The 23,457-nt window shown below is 44.6% G+C and overlaps 3 protein-coding genes across 4 annotated transcripts in view; all 3 read right to left on the reverse strand.

Annotated features, from left to right (window-relative positions):
- Positions 1-2,165: 2,165 nt before the first annotated feature.
- mrpl24 (mitochondrial ribosomal protein L24) lies at positions 2,166-4,379 on the reverse strand. Of its 2 annotated transcripts, none has more exons than XM_047019819.1 (6): positions 4,263-4,379; positions 3,637-3,820; positions 3,417-3,512; positions 3,130-3,233; positions 2,858-2,988; positions 2,166-2,735 (listed from the first exon to the last, which is right to left on the reverse strand). In XM_047019819.1, the coding sequence occupies exons 2-6, from the start codon at positions 3,817-3,819 to the stop codon at positions 2,599-2,601; spliced, it is 651 nt and encodes a 216-aa protein (XP_046875775.1). In that variant the 5' UTR covers position 3,820; positions 4,263-4,379; the 3' UTR covers positions 2,166-2,598. The 2 variants fall into 2 exon arrangements, with proteins under 2 accessions (XP_046875775.1, XP_046875774.1); XM_047019818.1 differs by having other exon boundaries at positions 3,637-3,823.
- Positions 4,380-4,437: 58 nt separating this feature from the next.
- LOC124467515 (glutathione S-transferase A-like) lies at positions 4,438-6,165 on the reverse strand. The gene is made up of 5 exons (XM_047019817.1): positions 5,849-6,165; positions 5,326-5,391; positions 5,130-5,235; positions 4,919-5,037; positions 4,438-4,828 (listed from the first exon to the last, which is right to left on the reverse strand). The coding sequence occupies exons 1-5, from the start codon at positions 6,014-6,016 to the stop codon at positions 4,610-4,612; spliced, it is 678 nt and encodes a 225-aa protein (XP_046875773.1). The 5' UTR covers positions 6,017-6,165; the 3' UTR covers positions 4,438-4,609.
- Positions 6,166-6,823: 658 nt separating this feature from the next.
- fhod3a (formin homology 2 domain containing 3a) overlaps positions 6,824-23,457 on the reverse strand; it is a 39,301-nt gene continuing 22,667 nt past the window's right edge. Inside the window, 21 exon segments of the mRNA XM_047019157.1 lie at positions 6,824-8,684; positions 8,797-8,961; positions 9,094-9,307; positions 9,626-9,649; positions 9,781-9,985; positions 10,133-10,323; positions 10,410-10,571; positions 10,865-10,984; positions 11,784-11,966; positions 12,162-12,320; positions 13,756-13,896; positions 14,409-14,778; positions 14,780-15,170; positions 15,429-15,797; positions 16,933-17,156; positions 19,169-19,219; positions 19,316-19,450; positions 19,883-19,930; positions 20,911-21,423; positions 21,602-21,715; positions 23,161-23,393. Of these exon segments, the coding sequence (XP_046875113.1) occupies positions 8,602-8,684; positions 8,797-8,961; positions 9,094-9,307; positions 9,626-9,649; positions 9,781-9,985; positions 10,133-10,323; positions 10,410-10,571; positions 10,865-10,984; positions 11,784-11,966; positions 12,162-12,320; positions 13,756-13,896; positions 14,409-14,778; positions 14,780-15,170; positions 15,429-15,797; positions 16,933-17,156; positions 19,169-19,219; positions 19,316-19,450; positions 19,883-19,930; positions 20,911-21,423; positions 21,602-21,715; positions 23,161-23,393 (4,095 nt within the window). The 3' untranslated portion in view covers positions 6,824-8,601.

Raw genomic sequence — 23,457 nt, forward strand, 5'->3', positions numbered from 1 at the left:
CCTAGCTATGACCTAACTCTCCTATCCCTAATGCCCTCTAAACTGTGAGAAAGAAAGCCAACTATTAACTAATTTCTCCTTTCAGTCCTCATTTCATAAAAAAAACCCACAAGCACCACATTTTAGCTGACTCTTCGTTTAGTTCCTGGGAATGCATGTAGCCATGGCACACTGGGGAAGCATGGCAAGCCAGGGCCAACAACAGTGTTCATCTCACTTACCGTAAGAGACGGCCACCCAGGCCAAACCTCTGGTTTGTTATGCGCTCACAACAATGGTATCCCATTGACCAACAGAGGACTTGACCAGAATGAGATCACAACGCATTTATATTACATCTGACACATAATTTCTCTTGTGTCACCAACAGTGGTTATATTTTCTCCAGCCACTGGAAATCTGTGAGTACCTCTTCTCCTGGGAGGAACATAAACCAGTGAATATGATGTCAGTGGAGGTTTAGGAGTAACATTGGAGTGTACACAAATCAAGGTTACAGTATTGACATTTTCTCTGGCATTCTCTACATTAATTTGCATATAAGTGCAGGCTAACTGAAGTCACACACATGTACTGTGCTGACAGTTAAAGTTTGAGATGTGGGTATCTGGTGGTTGCTATTATTCATCTGAAACCACATCTAATGTCTGATACAGGGCCTCACATTTATAGCAGCAAGGTTTCAGGACAGGCTCACAGGCTCGGCTCCAGAATGAATCACATGGGGGGGGGGGGGGGGGCATTTGGTTTCCACAAGGGGGGATTTTGTATATAGCTCTCTTATAGAGACGTATCGCTAAAATAATGCAGCATTCGATTTTGGGGGGTATTGCTGTCAATGCCCCCCCCCTTGGAGCCGACCCTACAGGCACACCATAGTAAAGTCTGATGCAAAGAAACTGTGTGTGTATGTGTGGTGTATCCCTCAGAATAAAAGAGGGGTTGGGGTGGGGTGCCTTGGAGAAAATGGAGTATTTAAAGTGGGTTGACAAGCTAAGCTCTGAATATAAGGACACAGTGAAAACGAACAAGTTAATGACTAAAAAGACAGACAAAGCCCCTTGAAAAAGAAGGGGTACAATGTGTACCATTGAATGAATGGGTAAGGAACTGTTGAGCAAGCGGAAGAGAAGATGAAGTCTGGAGAAGCAGTAGATTATGTTTGGCAGAGAGGGTATGTTCACAGGAATCATCATTGTGCAGGTGCTTCCCAGATTAATAAATCTAAGATGTGTCTGGACAATTTGACACTGAGAGTACATATATTAAATTCTTCCATTCATATGACACAAAGTAATATATAGTACATTTTCAACACTATGGCCATTTCCTCCATACAGAAATGGTGGCTATGAAGTGACAATAACAAATGCCACTCATAAATACATCTGTTTTGTAGTATTTTGTGAAACTTTCAATATCTGAAATCATAGCCTACATTGTATGTTATACAGAACCATGTTTAAGTTTAGGGATGACATCGTAATAGGAATGGAAACTCTTTAAAGCTAAAGTGAGATTTTCCATCGCCATCTTGTGGCAAATGTTTAAATAACTTCAAATATCCAGTTTCCAGTAAGTCAAATGAGGTGAGAAACCTCCCCATCTCCCTACCCAGGGATTTACTTCTGGTGGATCATGTACTTGGTTCTTAGCCTTGTTGGCAAGTTGGCAAGACATACCCAGATCAGCTTACACTGGCAAGAAGGATAACTCCCTGGCTTGCCAACATATAATAAATCTATTTTTACACAATGAATGACCATAGCTGGGAGCTTTTGCATTGAGTAATGGCTTATTCATTTCCTATTTTGCCTTCTTGATTCTTTGTGCAAGGCAAGCTGGAGGATTCGTTTTGTATTCCTCTGGCACAACATTTGCTGCATTGCACACTTAAAATCCATTGACGTCAGAAAGCTTTTCAAATTTTGAGCTCTACATCTCAAAGCTGTCTCCCAAATGTTCCCCTTCACAGACTGTCATGAGTAGTGAATCACCATTTTCAAAGATTAAATTAGTTGCTGACTGAACGGTTTCTCAACGAATTGCAGCCTGAGGCATTTTTTCCGAAAGATTTTATATGCTCAGAATGCCCTTAATAATCTAAAGACAAAGGAAAATGTACAACCAAATAGTTATATAAATGACCAATTCAAACTCAAAAGTTAGTTGTGTACTGCAGTCATACCATTTTATTCCCTATAATTGATATATAGAGATGACAGCTTTACCTTCAGTGTTTTACCTCTTGTCTCAAACAACATTCCTAAACAGTGTATTTATTTCACATATTAATTTGTGATATAAAAAACAAGAAATTCTGAGACAAACTCAGCATATCTATTATAAATAGCATCATAATCTGACTTGTATTCCACATAGAATGCATCGAGGAGCAGTGAGTTACTGAAAGGGAACACATTTCTGGCACATTTCTTTTTATCGTGTTTGATATTTCTTCAATTTGAAAACACTAAAGATAGAGGGTGGTCAGTACTAGCTCCTCTGTAGCAGTGACCGCTCTGGATGTGAGTTTGGGAGAAGGACGAGTACCATTACCCACACGGCCGTGTGACCTTTGAACCCGACGCTGTCTGCTCAGTACCAGTAGGACTTCCTGGGTCTCCTGTCATCCTGAATGTTCAGCTTCTCCATGACCTCCTCCTCTAGGGTCTTTAGTGAGGGTGTGTAGGTCTTCTCCAGACAGTCCTCTGGACTAGTGTCTTTAGGACAATCTGAAAAAGGGGTGATAACACTGAGTTATAATGCCAGGCAATAAAAAATGTAAAAAGTTCAGATTTTTATATCTGGGTTGCAATAGAGACTGACATTGCTTTCCTCCCTAGAAGCAACTTACCCTTCCATTGTTGTGTTATTATACCATCTTTGCGCTGGAACAGTGGTCTGGGAATGATGCGTCCAGTTCTAAGGGACACACGGACCTTGTCTCCTTCCTCTGTAAACCTCCATTCCACCTCTGTGGGCTTCCTAGTTGGTGGTCAACAGTTTCAGAATTCTAATAGGACTCACAAGCGGGGGAATCAGTTTACATGCTCTAACTTACTAATAGCCTTTTTAACATGCTTTGACCAACTACCTCTGAAACCTTTTGACGGTACCTGGGCTCACCTGTCACTGGGGTCGATGAGTTTGATGTCTTTGAGTAGGAGGGGAGCTTCACTGGCAATATAAGTACCTCGGTAGTCCTCAGATTTACCAATGTACCTAAAATGCTAAAAAATACAACTGGGTTTTTATTTATGTTTGTAAATCTTCTTCTGATCTGTGTTTATTGATACAAATTGACAAAGGAATATTTCCATTTTAAGTAAGATTCATTTTTTTCAAAGTAGGATCCGCTTAAAGTATTTTATTTTGTACGTATTTCTTCCCACCATTTAGGTTTGAACTCTTACTGTATTCAGGCCGTCCAGGATGACCCAGTTTCTGTGTCTGAAGACCTGGGTAACCTTTCCCTGTTTCCCTTTATCCTTCCCAGACAAAATTTCAACCTGGTATGAACAGAAATGGTTCATTATGTAGTCCTACTCACAATGCATCATTCCACCTATTTTAAAAATTAGTCATAGACTTGTCAGACACACCAAAACTTCTTCGCCAAATCTGACCACTTACCGTGTCTCCTCTAAAAACAGACCAGTCTTCGTTAGCTATGGGCTCTACAAAGACCTTTCTCCTCTTCTTGCCTGGTGGGTTCTGTCGCCTTGCAGCTATAGTCCAAGGTCGATTTGTTGTGTGACGGTAGTCTTTAGGAAGAGTAGCCTTAGCGGCCATTGACAGGAACTTTGTCAAACGCATTCTTCTGGGAAAATAATTGATAGGAAACACTTAATCATGTAACAATGACAGCTAATCTAACCGTTTATCACCGTATTTTTCAGGTACACTCAGTCAGGTAATAGTAGCTTGCTAGCTATCTATGATAGGGCATCGAGTTCGTACAAGTGCTATTATTGTAATATCAGAATAAATCATATTGTAATAACATACAGGGGTTTAAACTTGAATGGGAAAACCCACAGTAATGATAGGAGTTAAGGAATAGCTTATTATAAGTAACTAGCTAATAGTTACAGTATGGCAAAGCTTGAACCAGCTTAGGTCTTAGCCAGTCGTTATACAGCTAGCAACACTAGTGTAGCTAGCTAATTAGCCTAGCACTGCAGCACAAAACCAAGCAACAGACTCTAAATAGACAACCAAGAATGCAACAATGACAAGCTGAATATTAATTTAAACACCTCGCTCACACTACAGTAGTGGTGGAAAAACTTTGGTAGCTCCTCTCTTGTTGTCAATGTCACAATGCGTTCAAGATTCAACTATGAACCTTTTTTCTTTTCTTTTTTTAGTGGAGCTTACAATTGCCGGTTGGCGCACTGCTGCCCCTCATTGGTCGGAGTATAACCAAACAACTTAATGACGACTACATTTTATTATGAACAATTACAGAGAACATTAGTTTAGCCAAACAATAACCGATAAAACTATGTACTTTTGGAAAATTAACAAGCTTGAGTCCTATTATTATTTGTGTGACCATTTTTCAAAACTCCATAATGAGTACATCTGTGTATAGGCCTGTTTTTCACAAGTCCTTGAGGGTGTTGTCTCCTGGAGTTTCCACCCAGTCTTGGGGCCAGGTAGCTTTAGCACTGGGTCTGTGCTTCATCAATTCATAGTACTGACCCAGCCTGGGGTATCGGTCAGCACTCAGCCCAGATCGGAAGAGGAAGGCAATGGTTGGAAAAACAACAACATCAGCCATTGAAAATGATTTTCCAGCCAGGTAGGATCCTGGCTCCATCTGGAAAACATCAAACATTGTGTTATATGTTTAATTACTGACATGGTGGCATTTCAGCAGTGTGTACATGTATTTGTATGCATGTTTTACCTTCTGCAGGTAACCTTCCCACAGTTTGATTTCAGTGGCAAGCGCAGCCATGTTTCTCTTTATTGTTATGTCCATTCTCTCAGCCTCAGGGATGTAATATTCATACCAGATGACATCTCCTGTCAAAGATCACAAAAAGGTAAATGTACAAACCATTGATTGTGTATGTCTTATCCACTCTGTCTTGATTCTGTTCAGATTATGCACATACCTGTTCTCTGGTAGATAGAAAGTCCTTCGAACATGCGCTGGAACACTAATCCCTGTTCCGCTGGTCCATCAGGAATTAACTTGGTCCCCTGGGACTTGAACTGACTCTAAAGTCAGTGCATTCAGAGTCAGGGCATTCAGGGTGAACACAATCTACACATTACAGGCCAATTAAGTTAGTGTAGTTTAATTCTTACCTCCAGATACATGCATGCTGCATAGGATTCATTCACTATGATGTCCCCATGTTTGAAAGTAGGTACCTGGAATAGAAAGTCTAAATAAGCATGACAACGCAGTTTATGCCAGATGATTATGAGTGTGGGCTATTAGCCTTTCTTATCTTGAATGGTATGAGTCAATGGAAAGGTGGCATGGTCTTGTCCTTCAATTCAAAGTAGATATAATATTGACACAACATTAGCCGCGTGCTCATTTTATTTGATCTGCAAATGGTCCCCATAGGCTGTCCATGTAACTTCACATTTTGCATAGTTGGGTGCAATAAAAGGGATTTTGCTAAAAATCTGCTAATGTTCACGTGCAGTATGTGAACAAACGGAACTAGTTGATGGCAGCAGGTGCTGCAGGCCAAGAAGACGGGTGTATGGGTCGGTTCAGCTATGTCGGCTAACATTTAATATGGACTCCTAGTAAGCCTAGTCGAAATCCCTAGCCTCTTGGGTTGAAGTCCTTAAGTACGCTGGGCGTGTTACTTACCTGTCCTCTTGGATTGAGATCCATAACTTCCTTGGATTTGTGTTCTCCTTTCTCAAAAGATAGCAGTTTCTGATTGTAGCCTTGCAGATTTTTCTCCTCCAGCGCGAGCATCACTCGCCAGCACGGAGGAGACCCAACGCACCATAGCAAAGTTATACTCTTGGCCATAATTATACGATCAACTGCGGAGGAACGGTAACCAACTGAAGTTAACTGTACTGTGTAAAGGTATTCTACGCAGACCGCAAACTCAGCTTGTTATATAAATACTGACAGTTGGCTATTATACTGTTCTCGTGGTGTTGCAGAAATTACACGCCCACTTTTAAGGAAACAACACTATTTTTTTATATAAACTTCGAAACTTTTTGAATCAGTGCTCATATTTATTTTATGTACGATGTATTTTAACCAATCACAAAGTTGGATTTGTTTCAAACCAATCAGAATATATCATTTAATTTGATGAATATTTTTTTGACCAATCAGATTTTTGATTGTCTTTAGACTGGTTTTGTAAACGTGCTCAGTTGCCTCGTACAAATAATTAATTTGTTATCACAACAAAATAATTTGTTAATATCCATTTTATAACTTGGTTCTACTTGTAACATAAACTACAATTTAATTTATATCGGTCGTAGATATTGTGAGATAGATTATCACCGAAATAACATGTTTCGTACGTCAGGCTAAACTCTTATTCTGAAGGCCTATCAGCAAAACCGGACATTCGATTTAGGACTATCGATTCCAAATTTAGTTTTTTATTTATCAGTAGACATGTGGTCTTAAAACTGCTCTCTGTTGAAATAGCGTCTAACTCGTGTCATATCATTGGAACAGCGCTTTTTGAATGGAAAAGTATGGTGTCAATGTCACATAGTTTTGGGGGGCCTGAAGAGGAAACCAAATCAATGCAACCTGACTGTTAATTTGTCCAGCCAGCGTAAAACTAATTACACATGAACCACATTAAACGTATCACTGGGTGTTTTTATTGCAGAATATGTGTACAGGGAGTTTCAAGTTAATTACACATTTCTTACTACTGACATGGAGGACCAGAAGCGTTGTTCAGCAACTACAGGCAGAAGAGTGGAACAGATATAATCGGCAAAGTGGGTTAAAAGTCCTTTCAAAGTAAATCATGACCACATGACCAAAAGCAAAACAAGAAACAGGGTCAAGTGAGAACCCCTCCAATACAAAGCAACGTGTTCAGCGACCAATGCTGAGCATGGATTGCCTTTAGGTATTTATTTTTAAATTACAATTCACAGCCTTCAATAGCCTTACTTTATTGCCGGTTTCAGACTATAATACACTATTCTACAGAAATTACAAAAATAATGCAAAACATGAAACATAAAACACAGAATTATTGCGAAGCTAGTAAGGGCATTTACAAAAACTTTTTTTTTTTACAGAATCTGCATTTCCTTCAAAGCTTTTTAATTTTTACAATTTAAACGTTTATTTGTCTTCTTTTTACAGTTTATAAACAATTCCACATACAAATGTGTTCCTTTTGTACTTTTTTCAATTGTTGAGTTTCAAGCTTTAGAGAATGTGAAAAGTAAGGTAAAAGTTAAGTGAAAGTGTGGTACATTTTCTTCATCATGTTCGTTTTGTGAGTGTATGTGCAATAAATACACAATACAATTTTACCAAAATAAAGTTGTGTGCCCTAACCACAATAAACAATGACAGTGATTAGCTCTGTGATTGGCAAACTAGCTTTGTGATTGGCAAACGGAAGTGCAGTTGCTTTCTGTAACCATAGATGGTGATGTCGTAGTGTGCTGAAAAAGGTTGATGACAAACATGGCAGGTACAGTACTATGCTGTCTCTTGAAAATGAAAGGCACACAACAGAAGGAAGGTGCTCTATCTTCGTACTGAGCATAACCAAAAGATGTAAAAGGAGCCAATTCTATGTTTAGAACTGAGACATGATCAGACACAGTACTACTTCCATGTGAAGCCTCTTGAGACTGTTGGTATTGCGTCTGAAAGGAGACTGGGCCAAGCTGGTGGATCCCTTTATACAGTACTTGTTTGGTTCACGGATCCAATCAGTAATAGATAGCCATAGCCCTCCATAATGACCCTCCACTGCTAGGCATCATGACAGGTCTTCCTACACTGGAGGTTATCATCATGACTGGAGAGACAGGTTTGTAAAAAAACACATCACAGCTTTTGTCAACAGAAAATAATTTTGCAATGTTTAACACATCCCCTCATCAAGCAGTGTCCCTTTTTGTATATTCGATGGTAACATTCAGTTTAAACAGAAACTTGTATAAATACTTTTTAAACAATCCTTGAGGCAGTATACTTGCGCGAACAAACCTTTAGTTTAAACACAATCACAAATCCTGTTTCAGTTGTTTTGACCCTTGGCCTTACAATTCAACACTCCCTTTTTTCTCTCGATAATACTCTTCTTTCATTTATTTTGCCCAACCTCTTTTCCTGATGGGGTATTAACAATTGATGTAGCATCCCCCTAACTGAAAAAAAAAACACCACAACAATGACAGCATCATCAACCAGACACAAGCACTCGTATGATTTGCTATACCAGCAACAAAGGACTTCTACGAGGAGACTGATTTGCTGCCTGGGGTTCCGGGGAGGGAGATGAAGGCAGCGGTGTGACAAGGATGCCCCAGAGGGCTTGGAGAGGTGTACTTCCATGACCATTCCTATGTTATGTCATAGGGTGACCTTCTGGGAAAGAGATGTCACACTTGCATCTCCAAGGCATCGGACAGTCCCAAAGCCAGGGCCTCCTCAGGAGTCAGACCGCTCTTCAGAGTCCTCCTCACTGTCAACAGAATGGAATAGAACAGAGTAAGGTCATACATAACTTCAGTAAGACCATTCCTCATTTGCTGTGACTTAAGTAAGAAAACAGTGGATAGGGTGTTTAGACCTACGTGACTTGCGGTTGGCTCGTGACCTCCTCCTCTCCCGGGGCTGTGACCTCTGACCCGGGCCCTGAGTGGCTGATCTCACGATACGCTCCATGATCTCATCCGCCGCATCATCCCCGGTGATCTGAGAGTCCTCGGTGGGTGGGGTCCACGCTTGCATCGTGCGACCTGAGGGGGAGGGGACATGACTTGGAGATAAGACTGGGCACATGGTATAATCAATAAAAGAAACTGAAGCATCTACACTAACACTGTAAGTGGAAGCTATACACGCGTGTGTGTGTTGTTGTACTCCCCCACCTCCCCGGCCAGGACGTGATCTGGTCCGTGTGCGTAGCCCCGACACGCCTGTAGCCTCACTATCCCCACTCTGCAGGCTGGTCTTCAGTACTGCCTTCATGTTCTCATGCTCTGCTGCATCCTCAGCATGACCCAGACCTTGAGGTTGCTGGCTCTCCTGACCACCACCGGGGGCACTACTGTTGCCACTGCCTGGGGCATACTTCCCACCACACTGGAGGGCAGAAGAAGAGAGAACCAGCAACAGTTTGAGTTGGTTAGTATATTACAAAGACTTCTGAACAGTCCTTAGGAATAAAAAAATCCAACCTTTAGAGTTTGAACAGTTTAACAATGTTTTATGAACAAATATACATGCTGCGTATCAGCAAATGATCCATTAAAGTCAGGCAAATGTAGACACCCAAAGATTCAAAACTTGAGAAAAATGTTAGAGGAGTTTTTTGGGGGGGGCACTGCAAAGGTTTCTCAAGCATACCCACATGCTTGTGTACACACACATGCTTGAGCAGACACAAACACACAGTGGTACCTCACTCTCCTCTTCATCATCAGACTATGAGAGAATAAAGAACAGATAAGTACGGAGAAGAAGTAAAAAAAAAGTGACAGAAGGAATAAAAAGAAAGAATATAATAAAGAAAAGGAGAAAAAGGGTCAAATAAACGGGGGTCAAAATAAACTCACTGGAGCGTTGACGTCTATGATCATCTTGCCCCGGGTCTTGTTGCGTTCTCGATGGTCGGCCCGTTTCTGTTTCTGTTGCAGCACCCTGTCTCTGGTGGTCCGATATTCCAGAGCAAACTCACTGAGAATCTTACTGAACCTGTGTACGCTGATTTCTCTCACACCATAGGCTGGATGGCCCAGGAATAAGAGGAACGCATGAAACCTAGAACAAATGGGGTGGAAAAGCAGCAGAAAGAAGGGGGTGTGAGAGAGACATAGAGAGCATAGACTGTCACCTGACTGCGTACCAGCCACACGTGTTCCAATACACTCATATAATAAACCAAGTGTGTGAGGTAGCTCCACCTACCTGTTCATGATCCGGCGATGAACTATCTTCAGGATGATGATCCTCTCGGCACAGTCTTTGAGGAAGTCGGACATCTTCTGTTTGAGCGTGGGCTTCATCTCGTGCTTGGCGATGACTTTCAGATGATCCCAGGATGCTTTGCAGCGCCGTTCCATCTGAATCAGGTTCTCCTGGAGCTGATCAAAGTCCACCTGAGAGATGGAATTGGTCGTGATTAACCATTGTAGTGTGTGTGTGTGTGTTTGTGTGTCAGTGGGTGGTTGTTTTTACAACATACTTTAGCAGAGCGGGTGATGGCTCCTATCTCCGAGTACAGGTCTGTGCTCTGAGGGAAGTTCTCCACCACCACAGTGCAGGCGTGGTGCAGCAGAGACTGTTTATGGACCGTGTCCTTCACCTCAGGAACCTTCTCCAGGTAGCTCAGCTCGAAGCCTTTGACCTAAATTGGATTTGATAAACACACACAAACATGCGCATGTCCGAGCCCACACAGACACATGTACACACACGCATCAAATACAAATTAGAATTCATGAACCGTCTGATGACACTGTTTTTTCATTCAGACTGTATTTCATACACCTGTGTGATGATGTGAAAACTGATCAAGGAGAGTGAGACAGAGAGAGACAGAGAGACACAGAGTGAAACATTGAGACAGAGAGAGACAGTGAGACAGAGAGAGAAACAGAGAGAGATAGAGAGAGACAGAGAGAGAGAGGTGTGACTCACATTGGTTCCGTTGAGGAAGTTGCCCATAGCGAGCAGGGTGGAGAGGATGTAGCGAAGCGTCTTATTCTTCTCCAGCTGCTCCATCCCCTCCTTCAGATCCTGGAGAGGCTCTGCCACTTCCTAGGACACACACACACAGATGCACACACACAGACGTACACACACACAAACACGCAGCAGCACACTATTAACGACTCCATGTCTTACAGGATGTGTTTCATTGAAGGTTATGCTCTGTGGTGGAGCCCAAATTAGAGCAGGTGCACTGAGCTCCCTGCTGTGGTTCATCTGCCCTTGTTTAGGTTTGTATAAAGGTTGTTTAAAGGTTTGTGTCCAGGTCAGCCGTTGGGAATGGCTACAGAACATGGTTTTGATTACCTGCTCTTTTGTTTTTTGGTACATTATGTTCCAGGCCTGTGTGTACCTGTGTGTGTGTATCTCTCAGTCTTGTTGTTTCTGCACGCTATGTTCCCCTCCATTAAAACTCCCGCTACTAAAACATCCCTTTTCAGAGTTAGGGAATGCCGCTCTACACAACCTGCGGTCAGGAATCCTGCCCCTCAGACAAGATGAAAGACGCAGCATCCTGTGGAAAAGCATAAAATTTACAGGACAGCTCGAGAGCCCCGGCATGTTTTCCATTGCCGGTTTCAGGCTTTGAACCTCCTACCCTGGACGTATGTCTTGGTCGGACTGACATACGTCTGATTGTGCCAGAGAGTGTGTTCTAATGAGGCTAGCTAGTATTAGGTCAGGAAGCAAGCTGTTGATTTGGAGGATGTTGTTGTTTGGCTCCATTATGCATACAGGGACATGGAGACACACTCACTCACACACACACACACAGACAGACACACACACACACACACACAGACAGACACACACACACACAGACACACACACACAGGCACAAACGCACCTTCTCCGTGACCTCATAGTCCATCTTGAAGGCCCAGAGCTGCAGGCGAGCGGAGAGCTCTGAGATGGAGGAGAGGACGAGGAGGAACTGCTCGGCTGAGCCCAAGGGAACATCGGGGCTGGCCAGCTGGGCCTCCTGGATCTTCTGCTTCTCCTCTTCGGTGGGGATCATGGTGAGGATTTTCTAGAGGAGGGGAGAGGCAGCAACAGGGAGAGGAGAGGAAGGTCAGGGAGCGAATGAAGGAGAGAGAGAAAGAGAGAGAATAAAGCATTCAGAACTGAGAGAGAGAGAAGGATTAACCTTTGAATCTTTCACAAGCAGTACAAAAGAATAGCTATCCACCGCACCACTGTTCTCCTCCTCATGGTCAGCGCTCACCTCTATGCCCTCCTTGGTGAGCGCGTACTCGTCAAAGTTGAGGATGGCCGTCTTGATGGTACGAGGTGGAGGCAGGACAGTCAGCCCGATGTTGATGGCGTTGCTCCTCTTCGAATCCAGCACTATGACTTCCTGACGCTTACCATCCGCAGCTGTTTTCTATGAGACACACACACACACACACGTACACAGAAGTCAGAGAAGATTAAGGGTTAGAAATTAGATATTGTAATTTGAACTCCATCCTATTAATTATGCATGAACAATACAGTCTAGGCAATCTCTTTATTCTAATCTTCTATTACCCCCACCCCCCCCTCTTTTTGCCTCTCCACCTCTTTTTCTCGGAGTGTGGGCCTGTTTATGTCCTGGTAGGGATTTAGAGGATCAGCACTCGGGGTGAAATTGACTGCAGCTGTGGATAATAATGGCAAGGTGGAAAAGGGCTCGAGCGTGCATGTGCGTACGGTTTCTGTGTGTGATTCTCCGTGTACGGTGGACCAGGTCTCTATGTGCATCAGTGTATTTGTCCTATTTCTGTTGACATGACATCACACTCGGTGCTATTAGCTGAAGGCATGTGTGTGAGAGAGTATGCCACATCAAAGAACAAAGCGGCAGGTGCTAAGACCTAGATGCCGTCTTCAGCCAGGATGGATGCCACATGGGGGCCATTAGAAACCTTGTCGTTAACCCATCCTATTTCCTATACTGGTGCTGCCATTCCAGAGCTCTCCTTTCTCAAAAGACCATTAGGCTGAAATTTAAAATGTCACCATCAAGTATAGCTCCTTTAATTTTATGACATGCTAGAAGTGTTAGAACCACTGCTTTTCAAGTGCCTAATATGGACACGCAGCTAAAAACGAGGTGGTGGAGTTCAAAGTCAGAAGTGTGTGTGTGTGTGTGTGTGTTTAATAGCCCGGTGGTCTCAAACTTGGACCATCTCTGTACTCAACATTTCAAGGATGACAGGTTTCCATCAAAACAAACTAGGTGGACCACCACCAGACCAGGCGTGTGGACCGGCTAACTGACTGTCGAGGTGATTCTTTAACAGGAGCAGCTTTAACAACAGCTTGCGGTTTTGAACGTAGGCTTGAGTTCAAAGTGTTGCAAAGGCCAGGTCTGAGCTTCTCGTCTCTGGCAGCCAGACTGTATCTATTACAGGTCTCACAGGTCTAATACCAGGGATCTACCTCCACACTCCTCTGTGTGATTTCATCAAGAACACACATGACCTTACTTAACCCACTGGGTCACGGTTCAACTGGATGATAAGACCATGTCATGAATTGTATTGTGTCCCTGGACCCTGGTCCCTGGACCCTATTCATTATGGTAGATGCCAATCACAATGGGGATAATATGATTGAGCTGAATTCGATTGAAGTGCTTTGATTCTACATGATATATGTTCAATATGTCAGTAAAGTCCAATACATGCAGAACCGAAAGTAATGCGCAGTAGTAGAGTATTTGTCAAGAGGTTGCATGTTCAAATTCCCCCCATGTACTCTGCTTTGCATAAAACAGTCTGGTAAATAAATAATGATCAAATATGATCATTCCTGACCTCAACACAGCTTCTTACCTTAGTGACGGTTATCTCCTTGGACTTAGACTCGAAGAGGTGTTCTAGTTTAGACGTGTCTAGTTTCACCGAGTCCAGGTGTGACCAGACGGACTCTCCGCTGCGCTTGTGGTCCCTGTCCTGCCAGTCCGAGGGACGCACCTGCGAACCACGGATGTCATCAGAGACGTAATCATTTGATCATGATACTGTAGCTGCCCTCAGAGGAAGGGCATCAGGAAAGCAAAGTTCACATTTCATCGGTGGACACTGGAGCACTTAGGTGTGTGTGTGTTGGTGTTTGAAATCCCTGCACGAGATGATGACCAATAAAGACTTCTAACATTTCGAAGGAATCAAATCAAATCAAAATCTCAATGTATTTCTTTAGCCTTTTTTACAAGCAATGTCACAGAGGGCTTCACATACGCCCATAGAATAGCCCTCAACCAACATAAACCCTCAAGGAAGACAAGGAAAAAAGTCCCAGAATAACTAAATAAGCAAGTGTACACCGTCATTGCTTTGAATTATTACATTTATTATGAAAAAGGCTTGAACTTAGAATAAATCAATGTTCAACTTAAGACCTCCTATTTCACTGGTATTCCTCCCCCATAAAATGTATATCAAAAGTGAAAGTGAACAGGATCTCAGACCCCGGTGTGACCTACCTCGCTCCAGAACAGCCTGATGGTTTTCTTCTTCTTCTGGAAGAGAGGGGGCTCGGAGGGAGGGGGGGCCAGGGCTGACGGCGAGGGAAAGCAGGGGGGCGGAGGGGGCCCCCCTCCTCCCAGCGCTGGAGGGGGTGGGGGGCAGCCGAACAGTGGGGGGGGAGGGGGCACACGGGCGGAATAGCTGGCGAAGGGGGGCGGTGGGGGCGGAGGCATGGACAGGTCACTGGACCCCCCCAGGAGGCCTGCGTCCAGGATGTCCCTGTCGTCCTCCTCCTTCAGGTCGGTGAAGTCGATGTCGCCGATGCGCAGCTCCCGCGGGCTGGCGAGCAGCTGGTCCCAGATGGTGTCCGACTCCTTCTTGGGGGGCGGCGGTGGAGGAGGGGGGGGGCGGTGAGGGCTCGTTGGCAGGGGTCTCCGTGTGGGGGTGGGGCACACCCAGACCCTTCACCAGGTCCCCGAAGCGCTCGGCGAACGCACGTATGTTGCTCTGGTGCTCACCCTTGTCTGTTGCACTGTCTGTGGAGGGGGGAGATTTCGGGGGGCCATTCTCGCTTGCTTGTCCGTCAGACTGCTGGTTGGCATCCTCCCCTTCCACTTCTTTCTCCTTCCCCTTATCCCTCTCCTCGTCCGCCTCCTCCTCCTCGTCGCTGGGTTTCTTACTCTGGGAGTACAGCATGTCCAGCATGAAGAGCTTACTGTTGAGGATCTTGCTGCACTGCTCATTCACGTCCACCTCCTTAACACTCTGAGTCCACTGACCTAGACGGTAGAGAGAGAGAGAGAGAGAGAGAGAGAGAGAGAGAGAGAGAGAGAGAGAGAGAGAGAGAGAGAGGGAGGGAGGGAGTGAGTGTAAAAGCCCGAATGAAAAGTATGGGAACGGAAAGAAATAAAAAATAAAAAAAGAGTTGTAAAACCATACTCTACAATTTTATCTATCTCCAAACTGCATGGTTAGTGCTGTCCTGTAATTGTTAGTTCTGTGTACTATGTACTGGCCTCATGTTCTGCCCGTCTCACCATTCTCACTGCTGCCTCTCTCCTCTCTCTCCAAGGTGCTGCTGGCCGAGGAGATGCTGGAGGCAGAGCAGTTGTCCTTCTCGTTCACCTCTTCATTCTGTCTCTCCTTGTCGCTCAGGATCCCACTGTCCTCCTCCTCCCTCTCTTTCTCTGGCTCCGGTTCCTTCTCCTCTAGTGCCTCCTCTTCCTCCTTCCCTGCCTCAGTTCCGTCCTTCACCTCCTCTTCTTGTTTCTCTACCTCCTTTCCCCCCTCTCCTTCTCCTTCTCCTTCTTCTTTGTGTTCCGTCTCTTCCTCCTCAGGACCAGCAGGTTGGGTCTCCTTCTCCTCCGGGTCGGGACTAGCGCTGGAGTCCTCCCCCTCCGCCTCTCCTGTTCCAGGGCACAGGCAGAGTGCTAGTAAGCTTTACTGTGGAGGGCTTGTAGGGTTGTAGTAGATACAGCAAGTAAAGAGACCTCACACAACATGCTTTTCTCTTTCTCCTACACATACACACACAGACACACTCTATGCACTGTATGTACTGTGTTCACAACTAGTGCAATGTCCAACGCTGTATATATTTTCACAGCAACAAAATACTTGACAAAGTTACGTGACTTACAGAGAGCTCTATTCTGCTTGCGTGCCACAATATGACCTTAGCTTCAACGCACTCACATTAACCACACACAACATAACACTAAGGTAAACATGCATGTACAATATGGCAGGTATACAAAGGTGGGTTGTCAGAGACCAGGAAATGAACAGGAAATGAGGAATTACGTTCCTGTTTACGTCAACACTCACACACACATACACACAAACATACACACACACACACTCTCAGTACAGTCTATGCTGTGATGTAGTCAAGAGTTGAAAAACACAGGGCTTCTAACGGTTCATACACTACCTCATTTCAGCTACAGTAAGCATATTCATGACTATGCATTCATTTAGCTCTTACCCAACATGTTTTGGTATCACACTTTCAAATAGCTCTTTCAAGAACGTTTTGACCCCTTCACCCACATCCGCTCTGTTTCTCCTTGTCTTCCTTCTTTTTTTTCAACCTCTCTCATGTCTGTCACACCTGTGCTGGAATTTTATGAAAGCCACAAACTGAAGCAATTTGAAAGTTAGGTATGATTGCTTCAGAGTGTGCAGATGGGAATTGAACCAGTAACCTTCTGGTTCTAATTCTAAATCCACTCATCCCTAACAAGAGCTATTCGCCCTACTGTTACTTCTGTGAAATATGTGAACTTTCACACAGACGGCAGCAAAGTATTCAAAATTCTGCAGTACCGTTCACAGAAAACAAGCATTTCGATTTGTGTTTATCTTTTCTTTTCAAAGTTTTTCCATACTTTGTACTTTCGTCTCCTCTAAAGTGCCCTTGCATCAATAAACCAATGGCAATGTAGAACTGTGTTACTAAGTTGACTTAAAACACCAAATATTCCAATAAACATTTTAGGATGAATCCATTAACAAAAGAAAGAGCAAGAAGTATTTGACCTGATTCGGAGGGGGTGTAGGGAGTGACGGGGGTCTCAGTCTCAGGTTCCAGGTCTTGCTCCTGCTCCTCTTGCGAGGCAAAGGAGGATGGGGTGCTGCTCCTGGATGAGGACGGCCAAGCCTCCGAGGGTTCAAAGGTCAGGCTGAGGTCAGGTCGAGTTCGCGGCACCCGCACATGATCCCTCTCAAACTCCTCTGCAGCAAGCCTCTCCAAGTTCTTATACCTGAGAGGGTTAGGATGAAGAGAGAGAGAGTGTGTGAGAGAGAGAGAGAGAGCGAGAGACAAACCAATAGAAAAGTGGAAAGACGGAAAGTTAAACACTTAGTAAGAAAAATAGCAGTGCAGTTGTCTTGACACATCTTTTTTTGCTTGCCTTCTGCTCCCTCTGTAGAAATGACCCTGGACTTTTGAACAAAACAGTATTAACAGCAGGCACCTTTCTATCCCCACATTCATTGTATTATCTCTCTCACTTCACCTCCCTCATCTCAGTACGCTGGATAAACCCATCTCTCTCCCATCAGTCTACCCATGATCTTTCTCCAAACACATTCTACACTGTCCTCCCTCGTTTCTCACTCAAATAAAATGCACTGTCTTCTCTATTCTCCTCTCCTTTCTCAGAGAATGGAGAGAGCGAATGAGAGGAAAACAAAGGGCAGCGAGACAGATGATTGGCTCAATCCAGATTTAAGCACCAAGATAACAAAAGTAAACCTGTTATTGCTCTTTGCCCTCCTCTTCTCCCAACTCTTCTTTCTCTTTATATATTTGCAGTCAACTGGTCGGCTTCATCGGCTAGAGTAGCGCTAGCTCGAGCAGTAACTCAGAGCAGTAACAGCCCTCACCCTCCGTCCCTCCCTCCCTCCTCTCTTCCTCTTCTCTCCTCTCTCTCCCTGGCCCAGCCCTTCCTCCTGCACTCTCACGAATGTAAGGTGCTTCTGTGTTCCACCTCCATTCACTTCAGACCACTTCACAGAGGGAGAAACTGGATAGGCACACATCTGTGTAGGTGTGTGAGCAAGACACAAGTGAGTGTGTCGTGACGTTTTCAAAAGGGAACTGTAGCGTAGATGGCTCAGTGGTACAACATAAACCAACTGACATTGCAGAGTAATTATTTGAAGTTGTTTAGTTGTTATTTATAATAAGGGGAATAGGGAAATATTCTAATATGGGAAATATGCCATCACTGGTCAGTCAGCCAGGCAGCCAGTCAGGCAGCCAGCCAGTCAGGCAGGCAGGCAGGCAGCCAGCTGGACAGTCAGTCATATAATGGCCATCCACCATTCAGAACAGCTGCATTTCAGTTCTGCATGGCAGACGCAAACCCACTGGAAGATCAGATATACTGGATCTTGTGTTCCTCTGATAACCATGAAGCATAAATATGTCATGTATACATCTAGTCTTTATGAGAAATCTCTCCACTGTGCTCCAGAGCTCAATATTAATCATATCTACAGTACCTCAGTCTATTTCTCTCTCTCACTCTCTTTCTCTCCCTCCCTCTCTCTCTGTCTGCTTGTAAATCCCAAGCCCAAAGAGCAGTGTTCTTGTTTCTGTAAAGCTCCTGGTTTAAATGGTGGGTGAAATAGGTCTAAAGGGGGACAGGAAGTGACATAACTGAAAGCAAACATGGCTTAGCTGCACTGTCACTCACAAACATGCATTCATGAACAGCAAAGAGGGAGCTTGAACTTGTAAGCCCTGGACACTGACCAAATAAACTAAATCTGCTAGATCACCGTGGATCCATTTTGCGGATCAAAATATAATCCAATCCAGACAATCCCTTATATCCTGTTTATTAATTTTTCCCGTACACACAAACACACTTCTAACACAGATGTGTTATTTATAAATGTGTGTGTTTGTGTGTGGAGTGTGTGTGGTTTGTGTGTGTTTGTACAGTCTGTGTGTGTGTGTAAGAGGGCAAAAAGCTTGACGAACACTGGCGTCTGATTTTCTCACAGTGTGCAGCCAACACAATCAACTCCATGGCAGATTCCAGCAGTTAAAATACAGCTTCTTAAAAAAAGGAAATTTACAGACAAGGCAAATCTTTTTCTGGCCTTTGATAGAAAGGGCGCATTTTTAACCTGACAACAATTACACTATCACAATGAACCTCTTCCCAAACACATGGTAAAACACCCCCTAAGAAGCCGACACGTGTGTGTGTTTATGTTGTGTGTGTGTGTGTGGGTGTGTATGCATGGTTTTATCACTCACCTCTCCTCTCGGGCATGCCTGGCCTCCTCCATTTTGTCAACATAGTCTCGACTAAACAAATAAATAGACAGACATTTAAAAAAAGGATATGTTAAATGAAAAACAGTGAAAGGTCAGCAAAGGCCAAATGTTTTTCAGATGGAGCACCTGTGTTTGTTCCTCTCCTCCCTCTCTATCCTCTGCAGCCGCTCCTCTCTCTCTACACGGCGGCGCTCTCTCTCGACCGCCAGAGACTCCTGATGCTGCTTGTACGAGGAGGAGAGGAGACCTCCCAGGGCAGGCCTGGGAGAGAGAGAGAGACGGAGAGAGAGAGACAGAGAGAGACAGAGAGAGAGAGAGAGAGAGAGAGAGAGAGGGGAGAGAGAGAGAGAGAGAGAGAGAGAGAGAGAGAGAGAGAGAGAGAGAGAGAGAGAGAGAGGGAGAGCGACAGAGAGTGACAGAGAGAGAGAGAGAGAGAGAGAGAGAGAGAGAGAGAGAGAGAGAGAGAGAGAGAGAGAGAGAGAGGGAGAGCGACAGAGAGTGACAGAGAGAGAGACAGAGAGACAGAGACAGGGAGAGACAGAGATAGAGAGAGACAAAGAGAGAGAGCAAAATGAGTGAGATATTGAGAGAGGAAAAAAATTGTTATTTTGTGCGTATCTGTGCGTGTGTCTTGAAATGTGTGCACGTGTTTTTACACGGGAGTCTGGCTGTAGGTAAGAGAAAAGTGATTACCTGGAGTTTGAGGCAGAGGTGGATGAATAAGACTTCTGACCTCCGTTTCTATGCAGAGACAGGTGAGAGGGTGACACCAAATTAAGTTTAGTGACTGCAGAGTGACAAACGAGTTGGACCCCTTATAAACTAAACTAAACTAATAGCAGTGCTATTAGTCAAAGACTGGAATCAGCATATGGCTTAACCTCTAGCTACCAGTGTTAACTAATATCTGTAAGAAAGATAATCTAGACAAACCATTGGTGGAACCATTAATGTTAGATAATGACTGGTATCGTAACTCCATAAAATCTTTATGAATTTGTATCACTAAATTCAAACTAGCGGAAAGTACTTTCTTTGTCCAGATTATTTTAAACAGGCTAGTGGGGTAGAGTTGAAACTGCAGTAGCACAGAAACCAAACAGAATTCAAGAAATTGTACCACAGTAGCAATGCATTTACACAAACATACATACACACACACACACACACATTTACAGTGCACACATGCACACACACCAACAAAACACATACAAGGTGTTGGGACAAGCAGCAAAACCTGCATGACAGGAAGCTCATGAGAGGAAGGGGGAGGTAGCAGGAGAATCAAGACATGTTGTGATGTTCAGCAGGCAGACAGTGTAAGGAGAAGGTGTGAGAACAATGAAACATAGTGAGAAGAGGCTGATAGTGTGGAAAGTGGAGTGAAAGAACAAAGAAAGGAGGCAAATGCAAAGGAGGAAAGAATCCAATCCGTGAAGGAACTGACACAGGTTCAAAGGTGTCAAACACTGGAAATAGAAATACTTGAATAATAATTTAGATTGTGGTTCTTGTGCAAAGGAAGACGGCAAGGATGTGACAAAAGGTGACGAAAAGAAAGGAGGAAGTGAGGGGAAATTGTCAGCAGAAGCTTTAAACGCTGAAAGAGGTGAAGGAAGAGTCTTGAAGTGCAGGTGAACAAAAGCACATCTCCATTGTGACATCCTGTTTTCTTGACTCTACTATGAACTCAAGGACACAGTCATCCTGGTTCCTCTGACCTGACAGCTGTCTCTGAGTCCTCCTTCTGTTTGGGTAGAGCTGGAGGCGTGCGCTCCTCGTCCAAGTCGTAGGAGAACAGGTGAAAGGGCGATTGGGGGAGGTAGGGGAGGCGATCTGGGGAGTTTCGCGACATGCCTCTCGAGGGTGGACTGACTTCCAAAGTGGCAGGAACGGTCACAATCGACTTCTTCCTCGCCATGAGGGTCGCCAGAAGAGAGGGCTGGAGGGGAGGCTTGGGGGGGGTGGCAGGTGAGGGGGCAGGAATAGGTAGGGCAGGGGGGGAGGGGGCAGGGATGGTGGGGGCGGGGAGGGAGGGAGCAGGAACGTGGTGTGCCAGCGATGGAGGTATTGGTGGTGGCGGAGGTGGTGGCGGAGGTGGTGGTGGGGGCCTCCTCGTCTTCTTATTCTCCTCTTCCTCTCTTACTTTCCCCAATTTGTCTTTTCCCAGAGCAACGGTGCTGGACTGAAGGTGTGTTCTGTAAATACTGGGTGTGTGGTTTGTAACTGATTGGCTGGGGATAGAGGGATGGATGGAGAAGAAGCGGAGGATGAGTGTAAACGTAAGGACTCAATAATGAATATTACCGTCACAGATTTCAAGCTTCAGCAGGGGGATGAGCAACATTATACAGAGCGATGAACTACAGTTCCCATCATTCTTTTAAGAAAGGAATGGCGTCCCTTTAATACCTGGGCCTGGTCTGACTAGACCCTTTATCTGCCCCCTCCTTCTCATCAGAATCAGACTCTGTGATTGGAGGTTCATCTTCCTCTGCCTCCTCTTCCTCCTCATATTCCTCCTCTCTGTGGAGGTCGGGGAGCGAGGAGGAGGGAAGGAGGGAAACATTGACGATAGAGGGAGAGAGATAAGATGAAGGAAGGGACAGAAAGACAATGATGCACAGATGAATTGAGACAGTAGAACAGAGAGAAGAGAGGAGTAAGAAAAAGTGGACAGAGGGACAGATTGAATCGAAAAAGGAACAACACCCAAGGTAATACATGCCCACAATTTACATGTAAACAGAGAGAAAAAAAGGAAAAGAAAGAAAAAGAAAGAGGAATCGAGAGAAAGACGGAAAAACAGGTAGACTATTTTCTACAATGCTGCTACAGTTAGTTTGACTGGCAGAAGACGAGGATGGAGAACAAATTCTGATCCCGTGAACTGACTACAGATCAGCTGCTCTTCCTTTCGACTGCTAACCACAAAGACATGAGCAATGTCTCAGAACTGACCTGCAGCCAGTGGTATAAACCAGGAAGTGTTTGAACAGTTAAAAACCAGATGTCACAGTTGGGGGCACACGTTCACCAGATGCTGTTCCATCAGACCAGAACCATGTGTGGGACTGACGGGATAGTCATAAAAGTGTGTGTGTGTGTGTGTGTATGAGTGTGAGAAGAGATAATTCCAGATATATTCCCTTGATAAACCCCATAACTTACATCCATCAAACAGACAACACAAACACACACACACACACACACACACATGAATCCTTCTTTCTGAAGACAGAGGCAGGCCTCGGCTTAATAGCCATGCTGTTATGTTGAGTGCCGTCACAGCAGAGATTTGTGAATTGTTTCAGTGTAGTACTTACACAGGCCAGGGGGCAAAGTCTGCCTCGTTCACACACTGCGGACTGAGGTGGGGGAGGTGACATGAAGGAAGTGAAGGAGATAAGGTGAAGAAAGAAGCAGAGAAGTGAAGTAAAGGGGTTGATAGATACGGATGAGGAGAGAGAATACAAGAAAAGACAGATGGACCCATGATATTAAAGGATTGGAGGGGAAAGGGAGATGAGGAATTTACCTGTGAAGACCTCCTGTGTGACAATATGAAATGTAAACTCCTACAGGTGAACTAACTGCACACTGTGTCAGGTGTTAGAACACATCACACAATGTGTACAGTACAGTATATTTAGGTGAGTCATTATTACTATTATTAGCAACAGTATAGTGATGGCAAAGGTGGGAGAGGCCTTTCTCACAGATCAACCACTGACCCCTGTGTGACCTTTAAAACTTACATGGCTGCAAGGGACATTGAAAGTGCTCTAAAGCAGAAAATGGACACTGTAACCACAATGTCAACCTTTCAATGAAAAACATGATCAGCTGAATAAAGTCTTCTTCTATCACTTCTGTCGTTCAATTCTCTCTCCAAGAGCTGGGATCTTGCCCTCTCATATCCCTCTGTTCCTTCTCTCCCCACTCCTCCCTCGCTCTCCCGCCTCGCTCACCTCTCACTCATATCCTCCGCTCTCTGTCCGGTGAAGGGCTGGAAGCTTCTCCTTGGTGACGCAGGGCTGCAGGGGGAGGCGTTCCCCGACCGCCCCAGAGAGTGTCTGCGGCTCCGCCTCCTCTCTAGGCCCCTCCTCTTGTCTCCACCCCCAAGGCTGGCTCGCCGGCAGTCCTTACGTCCCATTGGAGGGAGCTTGCTGTCGTCATCTCCATCCTCGTGACGTAAGGTCGCCTAGGGGGGGGGGGGGGGGGTCATGGATGACAATATGAGGATAGCACACTAAAAACAGTAGTAT

The sequence above is a fragment of the Hypomesus transpacificus genome, chromosome 4 (genome assembly GCF_021917145.1).
Source record: "Hypomesus transpacificus isolate Combined female chromosome 4, fHypTra1, whole genome shotgun sequence".
In the NCBI taxonomy this organism is placed as follows: Eukaryota; Metazoa; Chordata; class Actinopteri; order Osmeriformes; family Osmeridae; genus Hypomesus; species Hypomesus transpacificus.